This window comes from Aotus nancymaae, unplaced genomic scaffold (assembly GCF_030222135.1).
Source record: "Aotus nancymaae isolate 86718 unplaced genomic scaffold, 86718_ANA_hifiasm-v0.15.2.pri h1tg000006l, whole genome shotgun sequence".
In the NCBI taxonomy this organism is placed as follows: Eukaryota; Metazoa; Chordata; class Mammalia; order Primates; family Aotidae; genus Aotus; species Aotus nancymaae.
Window position 1 is genome coordinate 71,305,433 of NW_026988417.1, and position 16,002 is coordinate 71,321,434.

Here is a 16,002-nt window from a genome sequence, read left to right on the forward strand (position 1 = left end):
TTATGAAGGTTAGAAAAGATGTTGGAAATGTATAATTACATTATGCCTGGCCATGGTATGTGGACAATAAAAGGCAGCTATTGATATTAATGAAACCATTCCGTTAATTTTCAATCTATAGAGATAAAAAACCAAATGGCTTACATTAAGCAACAAAGAGTTTTCTGCCATTACTGTCTCATCTAACATAAAATCTACTTGTGTATGTTATGGAGAAGTAAATATATAGAGAACAGTATACTGTATTCTTTACAACAAATTAAAATCCCTTTTTCTTTAAAAAGGAAAAAAAATTTTCTTTAAGTGCTCAGACTAAATAATGAGAGTCTATAATTATTGTTTCTTAGCCAATATTGTGACATATTTAGAGGACAAGTTTATAATAAAAAAACTTATAAAATTTGCATCTAGGATATTGACCTAGTTGAGATTTAAAAGCTGTGGCCTGAGCAGAGAAACTTCTAAAGCTAATTATTTGTTGGCCATATGGTTGACTGGAGCAGCCAGTCATTTGCAGAAATGAGGCACTGACCCTGCAAAGCCAGGTCTGAAGCAGCAGAGATTTAATGTATCTTGGTCTTGTGTTCCAACATATGACTTGTTCCAGCCTGGCTGTGCCCCGGGTGGACCTCTTGACAATGGCACCTGTGAAACTACTGTTCTGAAATCCAGGAGTCCTCCTCGCAAGACAGGGACCCTCTTTGCTCTGTTGGGATTGTCATTGTCAAGCTGGTGTCACCTCCATGGCCCTTGCAACATGCCCCAGGATTGGAGGGTCCATTTCAGTTTCATTGCCGGGTCACATACTCAGTTTAGGCGCCCAGCACGTTTCTACCACTGCCTTCACTCATTTGGTTCTACTCTTTAAATCCTATGCATTGTTCAGAACTTCTTTGGCCTTCTACAGCAATTATGGTTTCTTACTAAATTGCTGACTATCTCATAAAGGTGACTTATTGCTTCAAGTGATGTCTCCTGTCTTTTCCATTCTGTTCATGCATAAGTATTTGTGAAGCCTCTTCAGTGTACCAGGCCTTGTCCCAGACACCACAGATACAGAGTGAAGCAGACAGACAACTTCCTTCTAGTTAAGGAATTTAACTTCCTCAATGGGAGGAGAAGCCTCTAAATAAATAAGCAAGATAATTTTAAATACTTAGATAGTTATCATTATATGAAATTGTTAATATCAGTGCTATAAAGACACTTTACAAGGGAATATCATAGGAAATGATCAGTCATTGAGGCAGGGACGTGTCTTATACTTCTGAATTTCACATGATGCTAAGTATATCTATGACCCTCTGGAATAATTTTTGATAGAACAAAATGTGATAAACCATTGCATGGAGAGGAATGAACAGAAATGTACAGGCATGACTAAACTTTGGCTTACACATGACCTATCTTTCATTTGACTTCTACTATTTGCTTCTTGTCAGCAATTTCTGGCTAGTTGTGGCCCCAGGAAAATTGCCTACTCCCTATTTTTCTCACTCCTCTTTTTCTTCTCTTTTCCTCGTGTTTAACATATTTCATGCTTTATCAGAGTTGGAAAGGTGACTCATAAAATAAACTGTCTTTGAAACTTGGGTAGTGTCCATGGAGTATTTCAGGCCATTCAGAAAGGAAGACAATAGGATTGCCTTCCTAGAATGTAAGTTTTCTGAGTAAGCAAGACTCAGTGAGGCAGGTGACAACAGTGTTCCAAGGCCCCTTCCTCTTTGGATATTATATGCATGTACAGAATACATGGAGAGAAGAGGGGAGAACAGCTGGTGGTGTTGTGTCTGGGACCTTTGCTTTGGCAGGAAGCTGGCTGTGTTTGGCATTCGTCTGTGCCACTTCTAGACCCTTGCTATGTATGCCAGAAGACAAATGACAGAACAAAAGTATCACATATCAGCAGAGAAAGCCTGCCACAGATGCCACAGAGTTTATCTTTCAGACAGATCCCATTCTTTCTGACAAATCTGAACCCCAAACTATTTCCACTATGGATTACAAACTAATGACATGCCTCTTGGCTTTCTGCCCAGTTTCAAAGGTTCTCAGTTATTTTAGCTAGACTGTATGGTATATGTTCTTTCTCTCTCTTCTCCATTCCCCACCCAAGCACTGTTCCTGTTCTGCCTTCCCCTGCTTCTCTGCTGCCCACAGAGCTAACAGCACCTCCCTGTTAGTGCTGTTGAGATCTGAGCAGCTGCGTTAGTGCAGCCAGGAGGACTGAGAACTTTCCATCAAAAGGTTTGTTTTGGTTGATGGTCCTGTCCTGCCTTTGGCTCTTCAGTTTCAGTAGACATCACTGGAGTAGACAATAGCCATTTAATTATTGTGGGGTGTAGGACTGGCGAGGGAACATAAGGAGTCCTAGCAGCTGTGGGTTTCCAATGGTCACAGAGGATGAATAGACGCTGAGAAGCTGGTTGTCTGAAAACACTTGGGTTGTACCTGTGTTGTCGATTTAAGAATATAGGTAGAGGGGCAGGAGATAGAAGAGATAACTTTACCAGATACTCCTGATGAGCTGAATGTCTGCCTTTGTCCTCTGACTTACAAACCAATGAAAATCCACTTGGACCAGCCAAAGCCTTCATTGGCTGGGACGTAATTTCCTTTGATTCAAGTACTGTGTCTACCAAAGACCCTACTAAAACTTCAAATATGTTACCCAAGATGGGTAAATCATTCAGCTGTATCACAATCATGGTTAATAAGTTAACAAGCTATTTATCTAGCATGCACCTTAGGGAAAAGGACTACAGCTTTCCTTCCTCCACCATTAGTAATTTTCCCCCCAAGTACCAAATGAATTTATATTTATTCTGAAAAATAATTAAAGTCAATAAAATACAAGGTACAATTAAAAGTCAGCTGAAATTCCTAACTGAAATTCCCCCAAGTCACTACTGTTAGTATTTTGGTATATGTCTTCTTATATAAATCTATCTTTCTGTGTGTCTATACACATTTTTTTTTTCAAAACTAAAATTGCACTCTACAGTTTTATTGCTTGCTTGCTTTATGTTATTACTTATCCTCCTACAGCATCTTTTTAAAGCTATCATATAATTTCCCATCTCTGGCTGTGCATCATTCATTTAGCCAATCCTCCATGGTTTGATATTTGTTCCTAATTTTTAAAATTATATGTAACCATGATGTAAACATTTCTGACAGAAATTGTGGTAAATATTTTTTAATCAATTTTTAGACATGTGACTGCCAGGTCCAAAGGTTTATGTACAGTTTTTAAGCTTTTTGACACAGAGTAACATACTCTTTTAAGAAAGTTATAGTAATTTGTACTCTGACCAGAAATATATAATGGTGCCTACTTGCCAGTACTCTTGTCAACATTAGGTATTACAAGCCTTCTTAAATTGTCAGTTTGATTGATGTCAAATGGAATCATGTTTAATTTTTTTCTTTTACTTATTTTTGGAATTCATATGAAGCATGTGGATTTGATCATGCTTGTCAGTTGATGGCCCATTTTCATCATTGGCCTGAGCCAAGCTATTTCTCTTGCTTATCTGTCTGTCCATCTATCTGCCTGTCTATTCCTTTTGTCATGCCCTATTCCCATTCCCCTTCTTCCCAGCTCCCCTTTTAAGTAACTATACTAATATAACTTAGTGAGTACTTTTTGTATGCATATGCTCTTATTGTTTTGTATGCCTGGGTAGATATTTCCTTCTTTTTTATTTTTCTTGAGATGGAGTCTTGCTTTGTTGCCCAGGCTAGAGTACAGTGGTGTGATCTTGGCTCACTGTGACCTCCGCCTCCAAGGATTGAACGGTTCTCCTACCTCAGCCTCCTGAGTAGCTGGGACTACAGGCATGTGCCACCACACCCGGCTAACTTAATTTTTTTGTATTTTTAGTAGAGACAGGGTTTCACCATGTTAGGCTGGCTGGTCTTGAATTCCTGACCTCTGGTGATCTGCCTGCCTCAGCCTCCCAAAGTGCTGGGGTTACAGGCATGAGCCACCACACTCGGCCAGATATTTCCTTCTTTCTTGACTTTTTTTTCTCACTAAGCACTGTTTTTAGGATGCATACATGTCATTAGGTAGGTGCAAAAGTAATTGTGGTTTAAAAATATAATTTGCATGTCTCATCCAATGCATCTAGTTGCTGCATTCCTGTTTAGTTTGCATATCTCTGGCTTTTGGTGATAATGAATTTTTTTTTTACATGTTTCTATTTTTTTTCTATGATGAACTTCCTCAAGTACTTAGGAGTTTTCAGAATAGGTGGAGACCAACCATTCTCATTTCAGGTGTAAAGCCTTTGATTGGCAGAGGGAGGCAAAAGAGGGTAGAGGCCCAGCCTGGGAAGGGTCAGAAGATTGGAGTAAAGGGATCAAAAATGGTGATGACTCAGATCTCTTACGAACTTCTTTTAAATTAGCCTGGCGTTTTAACTTCTCAGGCAACCAGACTTGACCTCCTATGGGGCTGTGATTGGGGAGGGGTAGTGGTCTTTCAGGTGTCAGAGCCTCACCAAGCTATTTCCAATCACTTTCAAAGGGCTTTTGCTGTTTTTTGTAGAGGTTGCAAGGAAAGAGCTTCTAAGTGGGAAGCCGCTGAGAGCAGCTGGAGCCCCTTGGTGTAGCTGCTGGCCTAATCCCTGCAGGCTGTAGTGCTTCCCTTCTTTTCCTTTCTAAGTGAGCCAACCTTTCCTGTTCTTTCCATCCTTCCCCCTTCTGTCTTGTGTTGCATTTTAATTTGCTCCCTTTAAAATTACTTTGCTTCTGACGGCAGTTGAGACAAACTGCAGATCTCCCCATGCCATTCATATGATCACACACAACATTCTCTGCTTTTCCAAACTTGTCATCTCTCCATGTCCTCGTGAATTAGGCACGACAAATATTATTATTCCTATTTTACAGATTAGGAAACCAAGAAATAGTGAAGTTGAGTTCAAGTGAGAAAAAATTTTTCATCCAACAAGAGCTTCTTATTGAAAATTTACCTACTGTCTCCTGATAATACTTCAATACTCGCCTGATAGTACTTGGCGAGTACTGCCTAGTCATTTGTGAGATGAGAATGAAAGCTGGCAGTTACCACAAACTGGATAAGAAACAGAATGAAGGAATTTGATTTGTGTATATCACACCTGCTTGTGTCTGAAGTTTGGGCTTTTTCTGTGCACTTGTGAGTAAAAACATCTTGGCAGTTTGAAAATATGAACTGCAGCCTCACTGATGAATCTCAGAGTATCTACAGATGAGTTGTGCTAATTCTCTGGAAGCTTACTCCAAAAGGCCACAGCAAAGAGCACATGGGTGTCTGTATCCACTGCTCTGGGTCTGGGAAGGCTTTGTAGAAAATAAGGTGTTTATAGGAAATGCTTTTAATGTTTCCCCGGAAAAGGGCTGCATTTTATTCTTAGAGAGGCATAGCTTAAAAAATTTTTAAAGCAATCTTCTATTTCAAAATATCGAATACAAAAAGAAGTGTTTTATTTTTAGAGTAGAGTTTCGGTAAAGAATTGCCAAAAAAAATTTATTCCTTTTCATTTTGAAGTAAGTTGCTTAAGAAGCCAACACATGTCTTGTTATGCTCCAGAAAAGTCAGGGACCTTACCAAATAAATTATCTGCTACATGTGAGATAAAAAGATAGCTTTCTCTTATTCACCATCTTTTAAAATTTATTGCCACAATTTTCACAATATTTAATTTAAACAACCCTGTGCCATCTGAAATATGTCACTAAGAGAAATCATGGTGAAAAGTCAGGGAGTGACCTCTTATTTTTTATAATAACTCAAATATAATAAAAGCAAGCCACATATAAGAGATAACCTGTGGTAGCATATGTTCAGTGTTAGAAATTAGAAATCTATTGCAAAACACGTGTGATTTTTGCTAAATCAGTAGATTATAGCTGCTCTTACCACACAGGGGAAAATGGGAAACTATATGAGATGTTGGATATGTTAATTTGTTCCTGTCTCTCTCTCTATATATAATACTAATCCTCTTTATATATACATATATATTTTAAAGGTATATGACATGATATTATAAGGTGTGTGTATATTTAAGATATATAATATAAGATATATATATACCTTCTATAAAACATAAAGTGTATTAAATATAAATTCATATTACTAAATATATATAAGGTACATATTTAAGGTATATAAGGTGATATAAGGTGTGTGTGTGTACATATATACATACACCTTTTTATAATCGTGCATACTAAATATATATATATACACACCTTATAATGTCATGTTGTATACTTTAAATATATACCTTAATATATAAATGTGTGTATATATATATAGATAGATATATATATATACCTTATAATATCATGTTGTGTACCTTAAATATACACAATACAGTTTATTTTAAGGAAACCACAGTGGAAGTATGTCATTATAAGAAATGACAGCCTAGCATATTCCTGTGTTGAAATAAAAATTCCTTCTGCTGTTGTGTGTGGCCATGGAACATGTCTTTTGTGTAATATGTAAAAAAAAAAAAGTAGGACCACTGTCATATTTGGTACTCTATATAGAAGCAGCATCAGCATTTATCATCATAAGCAGATCTGCAATTCAGCATTTATTAAGTACATATTACAGCTTCAAGTTTCTCTCTCTTAAGTTCTATCTTAAGACTATGAGCTTGTGGTTAGTTGTTTCCATGTGGCAGGTAACTGAAAGGATGAATTCCCCATAATCAATTTAAAAAATCTGCTGTGCATTCACTTAGCCTACATTTAATGAGTTCTGACTAGGTACCAGGCATCAGTCTGGATACTGGGGGTTTACAATGACTAAAACGTGGTCTGCATTTGGAAGGGTGTGAATTCCATTGAAGGAGATTAATTTGTAATTGAATAAGTTAGTACAGTAGGATAAATATGAGAGAGGCATACGCAACACGCTGCAGGAACATAGAGAAAGGTTATTAGACAAGTTTAGCAAAGCTTCACAGAAGTAGTGACAACTTAGGAAATATAAATAAAAGGAAATTAAATATAAACAGGATTTTAGGGGCAAGAAGGAGCCAGAGACATTGTGGGCCTGGCGAATCCTGTATGGGGCATCCAGAACTCACAGACAGGCACATGGCACATGTAGGATGCCCTGCTTCATGGAATTGGTGTGTGGGAGGAGATAGTGAAAGATGGAGCTGGAAAGTTAAGGAGAGCTCAGTTTTGGGGGCCCTGAATACCATCCCTGAGTCTGTTGATAGGGACCATCCTACTCATCCTTTGGTCCCTGTCCTGATTGGCAACACCAAGGGTGTAGTAAAAATATCTAACAAGCAGTATGGCACAGATGCACATCAGAGAGGATGAGGGGAACCCCAGACCTTCTTCTGTGCCAGACCTTTGTTTGAGGAGCATGGTGTTGCGTGGGGATTCCAGGGATGAAGCTCAGAGTGACAGCCATTTGTCAAACCAGTTTGAAAGTATTTCCATATTTTAACAACCAGTAAAACTGCATGTCAGCACTGCTCTTCAGCCAGTCACTGAAAATAGATAGTGACTGGCTGAATAGCAGTGCCAGCATGCTTTAATTTCTTATCTCCTCTGTACCTCTGGACAAAGATGATTTCATCCCCTACAGATGTCTTGAGTTAATTACTTTCTTTTCTCCCCACTGCCAGAATGAACTCTCTAAAAAAACAGAAGTGATCATTCCACTGCCCTGATTAAAACTTTCCGTGGCATGAAGTCCAAGGTCCGTACCCTGGCCCATCTGAACTTGGAAGTCTGGCCCCTGTTGTCTTTTCAGCCTCACTTTCCATTCATCTTTTCCTTGGCACTTACACTCCGTGTAGGTTGCACAGTGTCACCAGTGCATGTAGGCGACAGAGTGTTCTAAGTGTTCCTGCAGACCTCAGATAATGTGGCTTACCTGTGGCCAGCTGGGAACATGGCTTACATATGTCCTTGTGTGCTTCTGTTGAATGTTGATATATCAGCTTGGCATAACTTTTTAGAAGTGAGAGTGGATTTTGTTTGTTTGTTTGTTTTGGTAATGACTTTAGATCAACTCCAGAGTGAATGAGGCAAAGGCATGAACAGTCATTGACACTTCAGATGATGACTATAGTCAGTAATCAAAGGGTAGTGGAATACATAAATGCCAGGCAGATTTTATGCATGTTAAGGGTAGAATTTGTTACTGAGATCTTTGCATCCACATCCTTAACTATAATTTAATGCCAACTAAATTATAACTAAAACTTATCCTAAGTGTAAGGATGAGTTTATCCTTAAACTTATCCTGCATATGAACAGTATTCTCATGTAACATTTATACAATATAAATAAGGAGTTAAATATAAATGAAGTCACTCAAGAGACATTTGTAAAGCACAAGCAGTGTGCTTGGTACAGAGGTAAAATAGAAATGGCCCTTGCCCTCATGGAGCTTATGGTCTCACAAGGAAACCAGATGATAAATAAGGAAACTTTCCTTTGTTTCTGCTTCCCACCCCACTAGTCCAAGTCCCCTCTCACCTGGGTCATGCAGTAGACTTCGTGCTGGTCTCCTGCTTGCCACCAGGTCCTTAAACCCTCTCTACATGGCAGCCAGAGAGTGGTTTGAAACATCTTCATCAGATCTGTCTGTCTTGCGTGAGCCCATTTATGACTTCACATGGTAATTAGGATAAAAATCCTAATTTCTTTCCTTGGTCTCCAAGGTCAGGTTTGACCATGCTTCTGCCTGTGGTTGTAGCCACGAATCATGCCATGGACCCCCATGGTGCCTCACCAACTCCAGCCACAAGGGCAGCTCTCAGTTTCCCCAAACACCCGCCCTCCTTCCCTCCTCAAGAGCTGCTCGTGATGGTCCAAGTCCCTGTGGCTGGCTGCCTCTCATCCTTTTGATCTGCAGTTGGTCCCCACCACCCCCACCACTGTTACTCTTTATTACAGAGCCCTTTCTAGCACTTAATGCAATTTGTAATCATCCCTACCTTTGTTGGGGAGAAAAAGTGTCTAAAATTAGGATTTGCTTGTGCCATTTAAAACTGAGAAGAGAGAATTGGATCTTGAGGTTTGCAAGGCAGATATCCTTCCCTCTGCCTTCAAAGGGATGCCTACTTGAATTACTAAGGTAGGGTTACCAAGCTGCTTGCAAGCAGCAAGGCATTCGTTCTACCTACCAATTTTGGTCAGAATCAATGCCTCTGCAAGCTAGTTGGTGCTCCATTGTGAAGGAAACATTTTAAGAAGTAGGACGTATTAACAAAAGCGTAGGTAGGGGTTAGCCATACAGACAGCTAGCCAAATTTGAAAATATTCCATTTTTCATAATAGGTCCCTCTGCATAAGTGCTAAGGTGAAGAGCAAGCTTGAAGAGTAATCAAAAAAAAATCAAATGCTTAAGCGGAGAACATTTTAAAATCTTAAAGGAGCAACTTATAGTCAGAAATTGAAGGTATAAGAGAAAAGCAAGCTTTGTGAGTTCTTACGACACATCCGTAGGACAGATAATACTAGGGGAAAAGAGACAGAAAGGCAAAGTACAGTAGATTTCAAGTAGGACTGGGTTCTCAGAAGCTTGACTCCTGGACTTGAGTCCAAGGTAACCCTTCTCAGCTGATTCTGATAGTGCTGCAAGTGGGAGGTGGTGATCCTGTGGACACTTTGTATGTTTACAAAAGGCAAGGGGGTGAAGGACCATCTGATTTCATTAACCAGTCCATCTTTCTCTAGAAAGTTATGATTCCTTTCTCTGTAAATCCCATTCCTCAAAGGCCTCTGACTTCCTCTTTTGAATCTCTTAGCAATACTTTACTGAAGTTGTACTTCTGGCCAATGGAAACAGTTTTTTGGAGAGGAGGGTGTTGTGTTTGTCCTGAGGTATACATATGTCAACAGCAGATTAGGAACTAAGGAACCAACTGATATCCTCCTTGTGAATTCTAAAACATTTAAAAGAAAAACGATGACCAGTCCTTTCTGCTGTAGGTTCCTCACTGATTTTGCTGTTTGTCTATAGTGTGCCATGAGTCCTGTGCAGGTTGCTGGGGCCCGACGGAGAAGCACTGCTTGGCCTGCAGAGATCCCCTCCACGTGCTGAGAGATGGTGGCTGTGAGAGCAACTGTGGGAAAGGCTTCTACAATAGGCAGGGCACCTGTAGCGGTGAGTGCTGGGCTGCAATGCTGACGTATCGTATCTTTTTTCTCTTTTAGCATCCCTTGTTGTATTCAAATCACAGCACATTACCAATATTTCTTTAACTCAATATATATGTCAATAGCTACTGAGATTAATCGTTGATTACTTTTCACCAGTGGGATTCCTCTTAATTGCCCTGCCAGTCTGCTAGGGTTGGGGTGCTCATTCTAGCCTTTTCCTGCAGATGAGAACAATGAGGCCCAGGTGGCCTGCTCAAGACCCACAGCTGGAGGGAGAGAAGCTGGGCTCCCACCCAGGCTTTCCTTTCCCCAAATCCTAAACTCTCTATCAACACCAGACTGCTTTCCAAATGTACATGGAGACACAGAGACTCTTAGGCCAGCTGAGGGCAGACCTGCCTTTGGTGTTGGTGCCACTGACTTAAAGCTGAGCAGTTATTATCCATTCTACCTGAGCACCCATGGCCATAACAATGAGAGTTAACCCAGCTTAGTGCTTCCTTGAACCAAGCATAATTCCAAATGCTTTATAAACATTAACCCACTGAGAGGCAGGAAAGTCAAGAGGAAAAGCATGACTTTTGGCACATTAGTCAATCTCTCTGCATGTCAGTTCGCACTTGTGAAACAGGGATAATAGGAGCACCTGCAGTAGACACGATAATGGGCTCCCAATGATGTCCTTGTTCTAATCTGAGGAACTGAATGGTAAAGAGGACTCCGCAGGTGTGATTAAGTTAAGGACCTTGACATGAGGATATTATCCTGGATTATCTAGGTGAGCCACATGCAACCGATCACAAGGGTCCTTATATGAGGGATGCAACAGAGTTGAGTCAGAAAAGTAGAGTCGAGGATGGTACCAGAGGTCGGAGTGATGGAGTAAAGCAAAAAAAATTGCCATGAGCATGCAGGTGACTTTTAGAATCTGGGAAAAGGCAGGGAAACAGATTTCACCCCTAGACCTTCCAGAAGGAAGTGCTTAGAACATATTTCACCCCTAGAGCTTCCAGGCAAGGAATATATTCCACCCCTAAACCTTCCAGAAGGAGCTTTGATTCTAGGACTTGTAACCGCTAGAACTATAAGATGATAAATTTGTGTTGTTTTAAGTCAAAGAGTTTGTGGTAATTTGTTACAGCAGCAATAGAAAGTGAATACACCCCCAACTCAGAAGGCCATTCAGAGGATCGAGTTAAAATACACAAAGCACTTAGGATAGTGCCTGGCACGTAGTAACGGTTCTATCAGTGTTTGGTGTTTAATCCTCACAATTTCATGAGGCAGATAGGACCACTCTCATTTTCCACATAGGAAACAAAGGAGGGTAAGAAACTTGCTTAAGTTCACACAGCTAAGAAGGGGGCAGAGTTGGAATTCAAGCTTAGGTCTTCTGGCTCTGGGTCTTAACTGCCTGGGAACTACTCTACTAATCACTGTAATGTGATATTTTCTTATATACCTCTGCATATTTTTTCTTTTCCTTTTCATTAATCCTTTCCGTCTTTCCACTTCTGCACCTTCTTCCATGTCTTCTGTCAGTCTTTAAATGAGCTGGCTACCCCTGTGGACATTGCCAGGTCGGCAGGCATTCTGACAGTAAATGAAAGGTTTGAATTGAATTTACTTTGATGGTCATGCCTATAGAGAGGCCAGGAGGACTTTTTTTTTTTTTTTCATAACTAAGTCCACCACACCAATAAAATGTGCAGCTCATAAAACTTTCTTGAGTTCTTGTCCTCATTTTGTTCACTGAGCAGGGTAACAGCAAAAATGAGATGATTTTAAGGACTTGACAAATCCACTTGTCTGAGGGAAGAGAGCTAGCCCTTGGCAGCTGCTTGCTTAAAGCTGTGCAGGGATCCGTCAGTATTGCCAATGTGAAAAATCTCACTTGGTATTGGTGAGTCAAAGGTAGCTTTTGTGTAGATTCCGGAGAGCACAAGGAAAGAAAGGCCAGGCTGCCATTAGCCTGAGCATGTTAATCTTTTTCTGCCAGCATCACTTTCTTGCTCAATTAAGCCAGATGTATTCTCTAAAGGTCGACAGATGTCAAATTTGCACTAATCCAAGGGCCTAAAGGCATTTACCCTTTAAGTCCCCTGGGATGCTGGTTGCTGTCACTGATGGAGGAACTGTGACACTGACCTGCACTGAGACTCTACATTATCTGGATTGAGAAGGCAACTTTTGCTGAAGAAGCGGTGTGTTTAAAAAGTGGAATAGTTAATGCAGGCCTTGAGGCTGTGAGAGGTGGGAATCTGCTTTATCTGTATACATTTTGAAAAGCATCTGAAGAAAACTTCCAGGCAGGAGGATGGATCATAGCTGACATTAGTCAGTCAGTGAATCAATGGATCTACAAGTAATTACTAAACATATGTCACGTGCTTAGCCCAATGCAAGAGTTTGTGATGCCACTGGTATTGACCAACAGGCCTTTTAATACGCAAAACTGGAGCTTACACTTTTTATAAAATTGTTACCATTCTCCAACTTTGTATCAAAATGATTTCAGAAATGTTCATGGAAATATTTTCTAAAACAACGGTGAACCAACTCACTGATTGGTATCGGAATGTTAATTAAGACGTCGGATGGTGATAATGCTGACTTATTTCCATTTCAGATTAGTGCTATTCAAGATAAAGACCGGCTGGTGTGGGTTTAATAATTTATAACCTACCAGCCCGTATCTGTAGAAATATCAAAGTCAAGTGCTTAGAAAAATCCAGCGTAGCCTGTTATGAAGAGTGGTATGCTCTGGCTGAAAGATCTTACACTAACCAGGTTCGCCTGTGGTACGAACGTGCATTGCATTCTGCAAATGTTAGATATAAAGGGTGGGGCAATTCAAAGGAGGAAACCTCCTCATTCTTTTATCTTTTAAGTCTTCATGCCATTACGAAGGGCTTTTCTGACTATAGCTAACATAATAAATCAAAGCAAGTTCAGAGGTCTCTGTCAGTCATTCCCTCTCTTTCTTTTCCTCCTCTGTCTTCCCTCCTTCTTTCTTTCTCCCTTTTCTTTTTTTATCTTCATTTCTCTTTTGCACCCATGCAACCATTTTTTAAAAAATCTTTTCATTTTTGTGAGCTTATCTGTGTATTTTTATTTTGAGTGCATATGTATTTAATTTTCTTAAGTGAAATGTTACAAAGTGCATGCTGTTTCCTTCTTTTCTCACTCAGCAGTACATTTTTAAGATGCACCATGTCCTCTCCCCTAGCCCTTCACTTCTCACTGCTATGCAGTGCTCCCTGGTGTGCCCCGCCTCTTATTACCCATCCATGCTCCCAGTGGTGAACTCCCTCCATTCTCTCCATCTGCATCACTAGAGAGCACCAGTAAACAGCCTCAAATGTGATCCTTTGTAAAGCTCTAGAGGGAATTTCCTGGGATTTATACCCAGGAGCTGAATGTCTGGATTTTTGACTCTGCATATTCTTTATTTGACCAAGTAGTGTGGGGTTATTTGCCAGAATGCCTGTGCAATCTACATTCCCGAGCATGAGGGTTCTCTCATCTCCACATCCTTGCCACCACTTGGCATTATCAAGATTCTGATTTTTTCTAGTCAAGCGGTATAAAGAGTCCTCCCATTTCACTGCATATTTCTGATAATTAATGAGTTTGAGCGTATCTTCAACTCCTGTTGGTCTTGAAGTTTCCTATTCTATAAATTACTTTTTAAATGTGTTTTCCCATTGTTCTATTGGCCTTGCCTGCTTTTATGGAATTCATCTTATGGAATTTCCTTGTGTGTTATAGATAGTAGCCTTTTTTCAGTTTTATGTATGCAAATTTTCTCACTCTGTTGTCTTTTAACTTTGAATAAAATGCTTTGTTAAACAATAATCTTTAATTTATCATTTTTTGCTTTAAGGTTTTTCTCTTGAATTTTTAATAAGACCTACTCTGCTAAGGTTCAAAAGTAAATTATTCTGTATTGATGTTTTATCTTAACTTAGGTTGTCAGTCCATCTGAAGTCCACTTATATATATATGGGTTTAAGTAGGAGTGCAATTTGATTTTTTTCCAATTCGTAATCCAGTTTTCCCAACATTATCCAGTAATTCAGTCTAGTCTTCCTTATTTCTCTTTGTTGTATGTTAAATTTCCACATACACAGGTCTGTCTGAGCTACAAGATATGGAAATTTCTAAATTTTCATAGTCTAAATTTCTGTTCTTGTATCTCTATTAAACTGTTTTGTTCATTAATTTCTATGGCTTTGTAATATGTCTCAATATCTGATTAGGAAAATTTTCTTTCCTCTTCAAAGTTGACTTAGCTATTTATAAACTTTAGAGTACATTTATTGAATTCTTAAGAAAACTCAACTGGGGCTGGGTATGGTGGCTCACATCTGTAATCCCAGCACTTTGGGAGGCCAAGGTGGGAGGATTTCTTGAACTCAGGAGTTCAACACCAGGATGGGCAACATAGTGAGATCTCATCTCTACTAAAAATAGAAAAAAAGAATTAGCCAGGTGTGGTGGTGTGTGCCTGTAGTCCTAGCTCCTCTGGAGGCTGAGGCAGCAGAATCACTTGAGCCTGGGAGATTGAAGCTGCAGTGAGCCATGATCGTGCTGCTGCACTCCAGCTTGGGTGACAGAGTGAGACCCTGTCTCAAAAAAAGAAAGAGAGAAAGAAAACTCAACTGGAATTTTTATTGATATTCTATTGAAGTTATAGATTAGTTTGGGGAGAAATTATATCTTCTTAGTAATTTTGTTTCGATTTACAAATTTCCCTCTAGGTATAACTTTAGGTGTTTGTTAAAATGTTTGCTATGCAATGCTTTTGTTGTTGGTCAATTCTAATTTCTAAAATGTCCTGCAGGTTTTCATTTCTGGGAAATTGCATTTAGCTTTCAGATTACTCAGTACTGTTGAGATGTTAGTTCTACAATTAGAAACCTCAGGAGGTTATATGGTATGTGGGAGGGAAGAACGCTTTTCAGATTCATTTTCGTGTCTTTGTTCCAGTACTGAGTTGAGGGGTGATTTTCTTTTATACCGATATTAAGGCCATTGCCATAGCCCATTCTCTTATACTACACATTTGCCTGTGGACAGATGCTGAATTCTCCAGGATGCAAGATGGGACATTTGGCCCCATCATTTAGTGTCTTTTTTTCTCATGTTCTCAAAATATTTTTCAGGAGGTTAGCAGGGTGTAGAAGGATTAAGGGAACAGACAGAATAAATCTCAGCAGTTCTCTATTTTTGAAACATTGATTCTCTGTAGCAGGAAGGTTTGCTTTGTTTATTATTAAAGACATTAGCCAACCAGCATAGAAAAGATTGAGTCACAGACTTGCCTGCGATTGCACTCTCCCTTGCCTCCTTCCACCCATGATAAGGAGGTCTTTCTCTGCTCTGTTCAAAGCCAGTCTCTCAACTGTACTTTTGAGTATGCATCCCTCTTTTCTCCTAGGTATTCTTTCACCAATCCTTCAAATTCTTCTTTTTTAAAAATCCTTTCCAGGATCTATACTTGCCTTGAATTTTTACAATACAATAAAGACAAAACAACCTTTTCCCCTTTCAATTATTTGTTTCCCTGTCCCCTTCCATTCTCAGCATGGGTCCTTTAAAGGAACGTTTATAATCATGGCCTTCACTTTCATTTGGGCTGATGACTCCACTGAAATGTGTGGCATAGGACACCGACAGCCCAGTTCATAAATGTAGTGAAACTTTTCAAATGTTACTTTTCAGATGATATTTGTCCTCTCTGCACCTTTTATGACTTTCTTTTGGAAACCTTTTTCCTTCTTGGCTTCTCACTCACTGTGTTCTTTTTTCCTCCCCTATCTTTGGATCATTTCTTCTTGGTCACCTGTACTAGTTTTTTTT

The 16,002-nt window shown here is 39.6% G+C and overlaps 1 protein-coding gene across 1 annotated transcript in view; it reads left to right on the forward strand.

The window, feature by feature from the left end:
* Positions 1 to 16,002, forward strand: part of FRAS1 (Fraser extracellular matrix complex subunit 1) — a 467,548-nt gene that overhangs the window by 227,166 nt on the left and 224,380 nt on the right. Inside the window, exon 15 of the mRNA XM_021669641.2 lies at positions 9,998 to 10,141. Within this exon, the coding sequence (XP_021525316.2) occupies positions 9,998 to 10,141 (144 nt within the window). The remainder of the gene's footprint in view (positions 1 to 9,997; positions 10,142 to 16,002) is intronic.